Genomic DNA, 14,305 nt, shown 5'->3' on the forward strand with positions numbered 1-14,305 from the left:
CGTGTTCACATTGAAATTAAAAAAAAAAATGACGACAAATGGGCACTATTCATATTCATTTTTCATTTCCATTTGAAATGCTCTGGCACAAATCACAATGTGACAGCATAGACATGCTATGGAATTTTCCAAAGCACATATAAATGCTGCAATTAAGCTCCGGCAAAATGGCTTTACTTCATTTAGAGGCTCAAGCTATTTGCTGTACACGCTTTTCGCCCACTCAACTGTCGACATATATGTATGTCTATATATGATATATATTTCATGTTTTTCAAATGAAATGAATGCAATAAGCAATAAGAAATACACGTAGAGAAATGCTAATATTTGCATTGCGCTGGACTCGCATTTATTGCATTTTATTGCGTTCTGTCCGGAATCGCATTTCATATTTATTCATATGTTTTTTATCATATGGAATTGTGGCTCTTCTTCGCTCTCCTTTATTTTTTTTGGTTTGCACTGACAAATGGGTTGAGGGAATTATGATTTTGTCAAGTCGCCAAGCGTGGGTCATTAATGCGATTTTACACAGCGTCCTTTATCCTTGTTTCCTTGTTTCTCTCTCCCTCTTTTGAAATTATCCTGATTTATGTGTTCATTTTGCAGGTCAGTCAGACATTTCTTCTGCTTCTCTTCTGTGTTTTTTTTTTTATTCTAGATTGCATTTTATTTGAGCTGCGGTTTTTTATGATTTTCATTTCCCCTTTTTATTATATTTCATTTTTTTGTTCTTCCATTTTGCTTTTCTTTCATTTCACATCATATATTTCATTTTTCTCGCGCTGTTGCGGTCGCTGAATTCTTGTCCATGGATTGCACTGGATAATTAAAAATAAGCGCATGGGAGTGTAAAAAATGTGCTGCATGCTTTTAGGCGAACGTGAAGGCGTATGCTAAACCGTTTTTTTCTTTCGTTGTTTTCGTTTTTTTTTCGTTCCGCCTTCGTTTGCAAAGTGCTGCGCCATCGCATCGTAAAAGTGAAGTTCTTGTGTGCAGCCAATTTAAGCAGCTCAAGCGGATTTTCACTGTTGCACAGCTCAGCACAAAAAAAAAATGTGGAAAATGTAAAATAAAAGCGAAATAATTGAAAGAAGCTTGAGAGAGTGCTCAGTTAATTCAAATCAATCAAGCTAATCAAGTGAAGAATTATGATTGCCACAATTTGACTTGACGTTCAGATGTATTAATTAAAAGTGTCATCGTGTGTGATTCGCATTTGAATGACGTGTGCATTGAAGCCCAAAGGTTGAGTCCAGGATTAGCTGCAGCAATTTGTGGTGCTGCAATCGGAATGCTCATGTTGCAGGGGCAAAGGTTACGCTTACGATGATGCTGCAATGCAATTTGCAGTTGACCAGAGTTCGTAGCTTGCATGTTGCATGTTGTGGCAAAGTTGTGTTGTTGCCATGGCAGAGGCCAAAGGCAAGTGGCAACTCACAACTCGCAGTTGATTGCTGCTGCTGCGTTTGTATCGCATTAACTAACCAACTGGCAGCGAGTAGCGAGCAGCGTTTATTGTATGCAGGACACACAGCTTAACACCCGAAACCAAACAACAATTGCCACAAGTTGTGGCAATCGCAAAAAAAAAAGAAAGAGAAACAGAAAAGAAGATGTGCAAACAAATCGCCGTTAGCAGAAGTTACTTGCCACACAGCGTGTGGCATGGACCTACGTAAATAACTGACGAAATTTAAGCTAATGCCCTTTGCTTTTATTGTTGCTGTTGTTGTTGTTGTTGTTGTTGCTGTTGCGCTGTGCATAATTCAGCAGTCAAAAATTGTGGCTGCCACATCAAGCAACTTCACTTACATTGATACACCTGACTATATATTTCTATATACATGGTATATATGTATACTTAGTTGCACGTAGTATTTTGTGGGCACGTATTTATGTCTTGACGTGCCTCAAATGGGCGTGGTCATGCGGGGCGACAAACGTGGAGCGGCGCTTAGCTTTTTTCTGCTTTTTTTTTTTTTGTTGTACGGCCTGCATGCAAATTTTATGTTTTAATAACAAGTCTGTGGCATGCAAGCGGCGCATATTTTATGCCAATTGCCGTGCCACGCTTCAGGCCCAACCCTGCAACACACACCAACACACACACACATATCCTTTAAAGTCTCTCTGCACAAGTTTTTGGGCAACCTTTTGGTTTTTTTTTTTTGTGGGTGCCTTAGAGAATTCGCTTTGTCTTTGTCTTTGTCTTTAGCTCTGGCTGTGACTGTGGCGCTTGGATTTGGATTTGACTTCAGCCTTAGCTTGGCTTTGACGTTAGCTTTGGGCCGTTTCGCCTCGTGCGCGTGAGCGTGTGCAACATGCCCAACAGCGACTTCTTTATTTTTAACCCAATTGTGTTACTTGCTTGTTTTTCTTTCTTCTTTCTTTTTTTTTTTTTTTTTTTTTGAGTCACGCTCCTAATTGTGTTTTATTGCCATACTTTGTTGCAACTCCGGTGCCTCCTTAAAAAAAAGAAAATCTATGTTTTGTTTGCATAAATTGTGTATAAAAATAGAGTAGTATTTGCCCAGCAGGAACAACTAAATAGATCACGCATATCGTGCGTCAGTTTATTGCACTAGCCACAGTGTGCGTGCCTCATGCGAGTTGCAATAGCAACAGCAGCAAATGGAAATGCAAATGCAAATGCTGCATAAAATATGATTGCTGCAATTAGGCGTGTCCAAAGAGCCAAAGAGCCAAGTTGCTAGCTGACCCAAGTGGCTGCAAGCCATGCCATTAGAATTTGTGTAATTTATTTCGATTTTCATCTCTTATAAATTCATTGCTTTTGACAGCTATTCACGATACGAAACTCTCGACTGCATTTGCTATGAATTCAACATCAAAACCTGTAAATTCATTAAACTACACAACTTTTTGCCAACTAGTATTTAAATGCTCTTTTTTTTTGTTAGTGAACAGCTTAAAATTACAATTACAATATAAGCTAAAAATGATAAGCATTATTTTTTGTTGGTTAATAAGATTAAAGTGTTATTTATTTATAGATAACTTTATTTTACAAACTGGTAAATTATTCATATTTACCTTGCAGTAATTATATTAAAAAAAAAAAACACAATCAACTGTTTTCAATTGATTATTAATTTAAGCTCAAGCTTAACCAATGTAGTCGAAACAAGTGAGAAAGCTACAGCCGAGTGTACTCGACTCTGAGGTACCTGTTAACTATTTTGAATAAGAGAAAAAACGGTGGAGTATTGAATATATCAAATTAATATACCAAAAATACTGAAAATATGTCAAGGGATATATTTGGTATATTGATAAAGGACTACATTAAAAATATACCAGAATATTTAATAATATACCACATTAAAATACCAAAAATACTAAATTATAGCGAATGCTGATTTTGGTATATCGTTAAATAATACATTTTAAATATACTGAAGAGTAAAAAATATACCAGCTTGTCATTCAAAGCAACTAACTTCGACAAGTTGTGTAGTACGAGTATAATTATTATTGTAGGTACCAAAAATTGACTCTAGCTTGAACATTATGCATGATATTCGATTTTGGGCGTAGCAAAAATGTGATCTTTATGCAAACATAAGAAGCGCCTTCAAAAATAATTATATCTATATCTGTTTTAGTCTCTGAGATCTAAGTGTTTATGCGGACAGACAGACAGACAGACGGATAGATAAACAAATTTTTATCGTCTTGACAGTTGATGCCGATCACACAAAGTTATAATACCCTTCTACCTTATGTGTAGCGGGTATAAAAATTCTTTCTATAATTGCACAATTTTCATGAGATCTGAATTTCAATGCAATTTTAAGCTCAATTAGCGGCAAGCATTAAATATGCTGCAATATTTTTGCACTTTAATAATTCCACTATCAAAAAACGTATGTGACTAAGAGAGAATTGCTTGATATTTATAGTGCAGTGAAGTTTTCTTTATGATTTCGTTTATTTACACACCGAGTGTCTAAATAAAGAACTCTTAATTCAATCGTGGACAAGTCTGCGTTGTTGCCTTGTGCTTTCGTATGAAAACAGACATTCATTTGAAGCATTGTGATTTGTTTTCATTTTTTTTTTTTCTAGAATTTTTAACATTTGTTATGTGTTTTTTTTTTGTTGTTTTTTTGCGTTGCTTTGCTTTGCGCACTCTTCCGTTTTATTTCGCACTTAATTAAAAAATCTTTTGCTGACGTGTGACACGCACATGCGGCCGCACCTGCTGCCCTCACATCCATCGCCCACTTGGATTTCACCTCCGTCGACCGCCCACTTCATCACATCACACTGACAATTAGACGTTGCATTTTATTTTGTACGCTGTCCGTTTTAACTGCAGCTTTACAAACTAGAAAAAAAAAATAGACAAGCTCAAAAAAAACACAAGAAATTGTGCAATTATCTTCGAGGAGTGGCAAAAAAAAAGAGAGAGAGAGAGAAAAATACTCTGGCAAATGAATCATTGCTTAAGGTACAAATTATGGATGAAAGCAGTAAACTATATTATGTACAGCAAGTGGGAGAAAGCTAGGGTATTTCAATAGCAAATCACACGCTTGGGCACGTCACGTCAGCTCAACACGTCTTGTAAATGGTTGCGTTCACCTCGTAATGACAGATGGGATGACGACTGACGCCGTCCTTGGGATTGAGGGAATGGACAGTGCCACGTATGGAATAGATGGTGTTCGGTTGATACATGAACTTCAATATCGCCGTATCGGGCGGTATCTGAATCACATTCATCGTGTACACGCCCGTCTTCAGCGGACAGGCCAAACTCATGTTGCTCCCCGCACCGGAGAGCATCAGCTTTGCCGCATTATTCCACGCATTCACACGTCGTATGTACTTCCAGAATTCGCAGGTCTTCACTGATGAATTGTACAGAGTGCGCGGCTGTTCAAGCCGATTGGCGCGTCGCCTGCTCGGATGTTGGACGAGCACCAGATGCCACAGTGGTATGGGAACTTCTTTGCGCACCGTTGTCACCGACGACAACGAATTGTTTTTCTCATGCAGTTTCATCTCCAGTCCATAGTTGGGCGTGTCCCACACCGTGAAATTCAGGGGTTTCATTAGATAGCAATACTGCAACGGGTGAGGGAAATGAAAGTGAATAAGATGTATTTAGGGTTAGAGCAACACTTTTAAAAATTCTTAAAAAAAAAAAAACATTTCTCACAACATCCAAATTCAACTTTTATTTCATTAGAATAAAACTAAACTATCCATATACAATACACTTATTTTTGAAATATTTGTTTTAAGAACCAAGCAAATTGAAACATAAAAAGTGGGAAAATTTTGAATTTCGTAGGTGTAATTGCAATAGTCTGAAACTGTAGGAAAAATAGATTGGATATATAGGAAAATATCTATAAATAATAATTTTTTTTTGCTTAGAGCATATCATAAAAGACTATTAGCTTGTTAGGCAATAATTTAGAATATCTTAAACACATACTTTTTATATAGGAAAATATCTATTTATACTATACTCTCATTTATTTATACTCTCATAAAATGTATGAGAGAATATCATAAAAGACTGAAAGCTTATTAAGCATTAATTTGGAATAACTTGAACATATGCTATTTAAAAAATTCATTAAAAAGTTAACTTTTGTACATCACTTCACTAGCTAAAAACTTTTCCAATGAATGTTCAAATGAATTATACAATTTGAATGCAATTCTGCTGGCTGAAAACTCTAGTAATTAGAATCTTTTAGTTTTGTGTTTTGACTTAGGTTTATCAGTTAAAAACAAAATACTCTCACTCACCTGCTTGCTCAGCTGCAGAGTTGCGAGCAATGTCAGCAGCACTTGAAGCACACGTCTATTGTCTTTCATAATGTGCAGACAAATGTGCGGGGAATTTGGAGATGAGATATATAACATATTTAAATATTGATACAGTATTCAATTAACGTGTTGTCCCATTCAGCGCTAATGATAATTTAAGTGATTTTTGATGCCATTAATTTTGTGTTAAATCTGTCGCGTATGGACTTTAATGTCTCTGTTATTGGAGCTGTCATTATTTAATTGCCGTCAATAAAGTTGAGGGCTATGCTCGACTAGCAGAGCAGAGATATTTGTTGTCATCTAAAATTCTATTACTAAATGGAGTAAAATATAGATAGTAGATATACAAAATGAAAAGTATACAACAAGTGTCTGCTATCCTCCTCGTTCAAATGTATAGGGTATAAGGGAAGCGCAACAAAACGTTGTAAATTGTAATTACAACGCTTGACCTCTCGCACAAATCCCAAAAACCAAAATCTACAGCTTTTCAAACAACAAAAAAAAAGTAAAACCAACACTGTTGAGAGAGACTTTTGTAGGGGGGAAAGAGAGAAGGTTGTGGGAAGAAAGACTTATTTACTTAGGCTTCAGTCAACAACAGCAGCAGCATAACAGCAACAACAACAGCAACAACAACAAGAGTAATAAAAGTGAAGGCAAGTATCAAAGTCAGCTGGCAGCGTCATCATCATAATCATCATCGTCATCGTCATCGTCGAGCACATTATCAACGTCATCATCATTAGCTGCCACAAGCAGCGACAGACTGTCAGTGAATGAAAGAGAGAGCACTTCAAGAGCGAGAGAGTGATGTGGCTGTTTGGGTAATTGTTAAAGTTTTATTTGTTTATATAGCTAATTACGATTCGCTTAGTCAGGCTTTGGGCGCATATCTATAACAGATTTCCGTTACAGTTACGTCTAGCATACGTTTCCGTTATGCCCTTATCCGGTTTCCGGTGTGCTCAGCATTCTCACAAACATTGTAATCGTGTGTGTGTGTGCGCTAGCGAGTCTCTTCTCGCACATTGAGCATGCAAAGTGTCGGCTGCTGTGACACCACAACAACAGCAACAGCAACAACAATAGAAATAGCAACAGCAACTCAAGTAACAACAATGACCACTTTTGTCACCAGCTGCCATATTCTATGCAATGTCTTTGTTGACACACACACAACGCACACACACACACACAGCGTTGTCGCTTCAATTTTCATATTTACTTACGGGTTATTTTCCAGCAAATATTTGCATTTGCTTACCCACAGCCACAGCAGCAGCAACAGTCTCTATGACATTGGCTTTTCACATTCATTTCACATTTTCCCATTTGCCTAGCAAGCTTTGTGGCTGTCCCCCCCTCTCCCCTTTACCCTTTATCCCTTTTCTCCATTGTTGTTGTTGTTGTTGCTGATGCCACTTTATCTTTATCAGACACATAACAACAGCAACACAAATTACGCGTGTCTTTCTCTGTTGATTTATAATACAAAGCAACATCATAAAACTGCTTCACTCAATTTTCAATTCAATTTAACACACAAATACCTGCACACACACACACATATAAGTAATGCAAATGGCCGTCGAGTTGTCTCCTTCTCTTTCCCTCTTTGTTCGCTCTGTTCTCCATCTCTTTATGGGTTTGTGCTTCTGCCACTGTTTCGACGCTTGCTTGTGTGGATTTTTTGGTTTTTTGATTCTCTTACATTTGCCATTTATTTCGTTGGCAGTCAGCAAACAGAAAAAAAAGGGTTAGACATCTTGTTAAGAGAGCGAACACCACATGTTAAGCTTCTACTCAATCGGCATTTGCCTCACAGCGCGCTGCAAAAGTTCAACAACATTATTAAAATCTATTGCTCTCCAATGGGCAGCGAACATTTTGCTTTCCATGGAATTTAATGTCATTATTTAAAGCTTCAATTTTGCATTTTGCTAAACAGCAAGCTATTCCACATGTAATTAATGTGACGCAATTAATTTAAATTTGCTAAATAATGTTAAGACAATAATCTAGTTAGTTGCAAAAAAATTATAATAGCTTTATACATATGCAAATATGAACGATTATAGGAATAACATATTAGTACAAAGAATTAAAATATATTCAATTTGTAAAGTATATAAAATATAAAATTATATCATATATATCATATTATGTTATATATAAAATATAAAAAAATTGGTTATTCTCTTGCGAAAATCTACGTGCTACACTATCTAAAGTGAAAACAAGTAAATCCTAATATACTGCAAAAAATGCTAAAATATACTGAACGTCATATTTAGTATATCTATGTAGTACTACCTTCAAAATATACCATGGGATCAAAATATACCATATTATTAGCGAAAGCAGCTAAGCGTAAGTTTCCATACAGACGTATTTCTTAAATAACTTAAAAGATTGTTATCACCAAATATGTCATTTGGTATATTTTTAGTATTTTTGTAGTATTTTTGGTATATTTTAAGATATTTTATTTTTATAATATATTTTTCATTTATTCAAAATGGGTAGCGGGTATCTCATAGTCAATCACACTTGACTATAGCTCTCTTACTTGTTATTTATTTAAAATAAGCTTTAAAGTAGTTGCAATCAACAATCTAATATTACACATTAATATAGCCAATCGTTGCTATTATAATTTACTATCAAAGCTTAATGTACTTAAGAGCAATAAAGTTCTACGACTAGATAGTTTGATTGCTATTTAATTGAACGTGTTTTACAATCAATCAAAGCTCTCAGCGCTCAGCTTTGATGTGTTGGACAATAAAAAACAAAGTCGTGTACTTTTGGCACTTTCACAAATACGAGTATTTGCTTCAACTTGCTGCGTGTCTGTCGCAAGAAAAACAATTGCATTTATTTGCCAAATGTTTTTTTCGTAGTCGTGCTGTGACCTTTGCCCCAAACTTCAACAGCAGCAGAGCAGGCAGCAGCATTTTAGCATTTATTGCCTGCGTGGATTGTTGCCAGTTGCTTTGTGTTGAACATCATCCTTGAGCGAGGCGCGTCCTTCGTTGATTTTGTTTTTTTTTTGTCTATTACTTGGATTTGATGGTCTACAGCTTTATTAGAGCGGAGCTCGCTGCCGTTGCTGTTGCTGCCTTCTCCCCAATCATTTTCGAGTGTAAAATTTATCTATTTGGGTTGCTTTTCTTTTACATTTTGAGTGCTTGTTGTCATTGTTGTTGTTGGTGTTGCTGTTGTTTTTGATTTGATTCAATAAGCTTTTATGGGCTTTTAGTTGGTCGATTGGTGGCTCAAATTGTTTTGCCTGCTTCCAAGGCGATTTCACAGTCGTTTTTTTGATGTTTGTTTTTTTGATTCGCCTGACGTCGCGAGGCTAACGAAATGTCACAAAAATGCCAATATTCAGATATGCCATTTTTAGTGTCGAGCGGGGGCCAATGCGCCTAAAAGTATGCCACATAAGTGCCAACTTTAATGCACTCTCCCCCTCTCGTTCTCCTCTCCATCCAATTGCCAACATATATGTATGAAGCTATAGCCATTGCTGTTGCTGTTGCTGTTGCTTTTGCTGTTGCTTATCGCTGCACTGCACGGGGGCCTTGAACGTTTTATGATTGCACTTTTCAGCAATAAAATAAAGCATACACTTACACCCACACACACTCAGTCAGAGAGCGAGGGAGTGTGAGGGAGGGGAAGAGCGGGAGAGCGACTCCCATCTCGTTGGCATCGTCAGCAGCAGCCGCAGGCAATGAGACTTGACACCAATGTTGAAACTTTAATAACCTCAGACAGTGCGCTGCCCAGCACATGCAATAAAATGTCTGTTGGCTCATAAAAACGAACCTACACACACACACACACACACACACACACACATACACATATACTCACTCATACATGCACTCACGTATACGCTTGAGTTAAAACGAAAATGCTTGATGCATCTTCGCACAGTCTTTTAAGATATGTAGATGTATGTGTATCATATAAAAAAGTATACAACAATTTATAGCAATCGAGAGCTCAACGAATGTTAAATACGCTATTGGAATAACGAAGTTGATTAGGTGGGAAAATAAGTTAAGCAACTGAAGAGAGAGAACTTCTTATTGGAATGAAGCAAATTGAACAGCAAATATATATTACATAATTTTTAATAAATATAAAATATATACGATAAACTATAATGATGGAGAGAAATAACTTAACTTGGATTCTCAGTAAGGCGAGAGATTGATTACAAAGTTCATTATTTTATTTTTGATAATTCTTTTGCAATAAACTAAAGTATTTCTAATAAAGTAAAATATGTCGAATACATTAAAACAGAGATAACAAGATACAAAAATACATATATTAAGATATTTAAAAATATTAAAATTGATACAGTACTTTAATATATTGACGATAAACAATAATAATGAAAAGAAGGAACTACACTTATATTGTTATTTTGGTGAGAGATTTAACATTATTGCATTATTTTTGATATTTATTTGCAATAAATTAAATAAAGTGTGATTAAATAGTAAACAAACTAATGAAATAAAAATATGTACAGTTAAAGATAATAAAGAGAAAAAACTTCAATTGAATACTCATTAAGTTGAGAGATTAAACCGTAGCAATTAAAATTTTGTATAAAAAAAAATAAATTAAAGTACTTATAATCAAGTGGAACAAGTCGAACAAACAAAAATAAAGTTAGAGAAAAGTGAAACAAATACAAAATAAAATGTTAATAGATATTTTCCTAAAAATTAGAACATATGAAATAATTTAAAATTTGCATAAAATAAATTAAAATATTTACTAATTGCAAAATATATATATTTGATAAACCAAAAATATTAAATAAATTCAATTCAATAAAATAAAATTCGCATCAACTATTTATGACATATTTTTGAATTTCTCAATAGCAAACAACAATATTTATTGGATAGAAATTATATTGAGTTCTCGGAAAGAAATAGAAATAGTTCTACATTAAAATAAAATAAAATTCGCATAATATATTTATATATTTTCCAATATAGTCAGCAACAATATTTCTCAGAAAGCTGTCGCTTTTTATTTTGTGCTGGTGCTACTTTGTGGTTGCCTCTTGTCAATGATCGATTTATAGCGACGCAGCTTGACGTTAGTGTAAAATAAGCAAAGCCCAGTCTCGGGAGCAGTCAAGCGATGATGTGGGTGTGTTGTCGGTGGATGCGGCGGTGATGGTGATGGTGGCGGTGGTGGTGGCGGTGGCATTGTCAGCTGTCATCGCGTCGCCATTGCAGCTCATAAACATGAGGGTCGTCTATGGCATCCCTTGGCGCCCAGCTCCTCGCAGCGCAACTGCTCACAGACTCAGTCTCAGGACTGAGGGCTCGGGACTTGGGGCCAACAACAACAACAACTCTCGCTGAAGGAACTCCCACAGCTCGATGGCAGATCTGCACACACACTTGTCAACACTAGCATGCCTTGTGCTGTCTCTCCTTCTCTCTCTCTCTCTCTCTCTATCCTGGGTAGACCTGTCATTTGTTGTTTGGCCCATCATCGCGTCATATTTATTTCCAGTCCATCCATACGAATGCGACGCTGCCATTACCATTTGCCACATTGCCTTGCATAATTGTTGCACAGCATTCGCCGAGTTCTCGTCTTCGGTTTCGCTGCAGTTTCACCTCCATTTGCAGCACTTTTATTTTAAGCCAACGAAAAACTGTGTGTTTGGCAATTTAAAAGTTGTTAGGCTTCGCGGCTTTCAATTTACTTTGCTCATTTTGTGTGTGTGTGTTGCTTCGCTGGAATGTGTGGGTGTGTGTGTGTGTGTGTGTGTGTGTGAGGCAAATTGCCTGTGTATAATTACAAGAGCTTAAAACCGCGCCGTCATCGTCGTCATCGTCAACGCCAGCGACGCTTTTTGTCGCGATTTCCTCATCTAACCACTTAATTGCATATATGCAACGCAAATGATTGCTGCTGCCGCCGCTGTTGCTGTTGCTGCTGCTGCTCATAAAGCAAGCGACAGCAACAACAACAACAGTGTGTGTGTCCTGTGGATGGCCACAGCCATTATCCCATACCGAAGCGCCGTATTGTGTTGAGGAGGGTTCATATACACAAGTATATGAATATTACGCATTCGCCACGTACACCACTTCATTACATCAGCTTGTTATTGTTATGGCTGCTGCTGGCTTTAGCTGTAGTTTGTTGCTGTTGTTGTTGTTGTTGTTGTTGCTCTTGCTGTTGCCTTGTTGGTCTTGTTAAATTCCCGCGCCGCCGTCAAGTCAAAACATGGCCCATCAATCTCTGACAGCGCCTATGCAAAACACAACATCTCTCTGTGTGTAAGTGTGTGTGTGTGTGTGTGTGTGTGCGTGTGTATGCGTGGCGCCTTCTGGGTCTCCTGGGGCGTTGAATTGAGTGTGGGGGGCACTCGTAAATTTCATTTAATCACTCGAACCTTCCGACTTTGATGTAGTACGTAAAAATATTAAAGTCCAAACTGTCGGACATGGCCATTAAATGGCTTGGCCCTTGTCCATAAGAGGCGCACAATTTATTGGCGTTGCTTATGAGCCAGGTGAAAAATTGGGTCAGCATTGCAACAGTTGTGCCCGAGCGAGGCAGACACACAGCTAGGCCATGGAAAGAGAGGGCGAGAAGCTGGGCAAGGTCAATTCTGTTTATGGCTGGCCGGTCGCAATTCTCTCTTCATTCTCCGTTCTCTGGCTGCCTGTTGCTCTATGTGTGTGTCTGTGTGTGTGTTGCAAGTGCAAATTTATGTTGAGATTAATTGCAACAGTCGCTGCGAAAAGTATGTGTTTGTGTGTGGGAACAAACTTTAATTAGCAACAAACGTCAACAAGTCCAGCCAACAGTCCACAGTCCACAGTTCGCAGTCCAGTGCAACCGCAAAACTCTCTCTCTCTCTCTCTCTCCCTTGAGGCAAAGCCTGTGTGTGTGTGTGAGTGCATTTTGTAGTTTTACAGTTGCTGTCGAATTTCTGTGTTTTAAGTGCTCAAAGGATATAAACAAGTGCAACTGAACTGAACTGACCTGACTTTCATTTCATCAACAATTTATGTTGTGATTGAGTTTTTCGTTAGCGAAAGAGTTTTTAATAGTCGCCAGATTTTACAATTTGGTTTGAATCGCTGCGGTGTTGCTGTGATTGTCGGGCGATTGATTAGTTTAGCAATTGCAAATTGTTTCGCTTGACAGACAGACAGACAGACAGACGGAGAGACAGACCACTTGTTAGCTTTGACACTCGCGAAGTTGAGTTAACAACGTTATTAGGTTGAGCTGAGCTGCGGCTTACCAATGCTCATAATGAGGATCCTTGTTTCGCACAAACTGAATGAATAATTAAAATATATACGAACACGAAAGCAGCTGCAGCTGTCAACACGCATTGCAATTGCCATTGCATTGCATTGGAGTGGAAAGCGTGAAGCGGCGCGAAGGTCGCACACTCTGCTCTATCGAGTGCTCTGATATGTTAAAGTCCAAGCCCCAGACCCTGATTTGAGTGCATCCGCAATTCAGTTAGTGCAGTGTTTGAGTGCGATTATTAATTCATTATAATTATTGCACACACACACACACACACACACACACACTGCCAACAAACACTTCATGCAATTGCGAGGCTCTGTAATGCGAAAAATTAATATTGCATACTTTTGTGCGCCGCAATGATGCGCTGCTCAGTGCGTGTTAAAAGGCAAGCTCATAAATTAAAATTACAACACACTTTTAGACGGCTTCGCATTTATGTACGTGCTGCAAATGTGTGAGAGTCAACTCGCAGTTGTCACTTATACAGGTGAAAACAGGTTTTTGGTTGATAATTTGGTATATTTTGTACTCCATGGTATATTTAGAATGCAGTACTATATTGATATACCATTGATTGATAAAATACTTATATACATATGTATATTAGTATTTGTTCGGTATACGAATTTGGTATATCATTATAGTACCAGATTGTTACTCATCGATATGTTTTAGTATTTTTTAAGTATTTTTTGGTATATTTATTCGGTATATCGATTAAGTACCGTATCCCACAGTGGAAAATATGTTAGATTGACAGTTTTCGACACATGTCAGTATTTCTTTGGTATATTTTAAGAATAATACCGAAATGTTTTGATTTTATTAAAATAAGGTATCGTGTATCTCACAATCAAGCACACACGACTGTAGTTTCCATACATAACAAAATATACCAGATTGGTACTCATCGATATTTTTCAGTTTTTATAGTATTTTTTCTGTATATTGATTCGGTATATCGATTAAGTACCGTATCCTACAACGGAAAATATGTTAGATTGACAGTTTTCGATACATGTCAGTATTTCTTTGGTATATTTATTTGGTATATTTTAAGAATAATACCGCATTGTTTTGATTTTATTACACACGACTGTCGTTTTCTTCCTTGTTATTAATGTTGCATTTGATTATCAGTCTTTCTGTC

General features: G+C 37.1%; 2 protein-coding genes across 2 annotated transcripts in view; both read right to left on the reverse strand.

Annotated features, from left to right (window-relative positions):
• Positions 1–14,305, reverse strand: part of LOC132796135 (GATA zinc finger domain-containing protein 14) — a 221,033-nt gene that overhangs the window by 74,097 nt on the left and 132,631 nt on the right. The window lies entirely within an intron of this gene.
• On the reverse strand, positions 4,499–5,865 carry LOC132797168 (uncharacterized). The gene is made up of 2 exons (XM_060808711.1): positions 5,797–5,865; positions 4,499–5,100 (listed from the first exon to the last, which is right to left on the reverse strand). The coding sequence occupies exons 1-2, from the start codon at positions 5,863–5,865 to the stop codon at positions 4,585–4,587; spliced, it is 585 nt and encodes a 194-aa protein (XP_060664694.1). The 3' UTR covers positions 4,499–4,584.

Source organism: Drosophila nasuta, chromosome X (assembly GCF_023558535.2).
Source record: "Drosophila nasuta strain 15112-1781.00 chromosome X, ASM2355853v1, whole genome shotgun sequence".
NCBI lineage: Eukaryota > Metazoa > Arthropoda > Insecta > Diptera > Drosophilidae > Drosophila > Drosophila nasuta.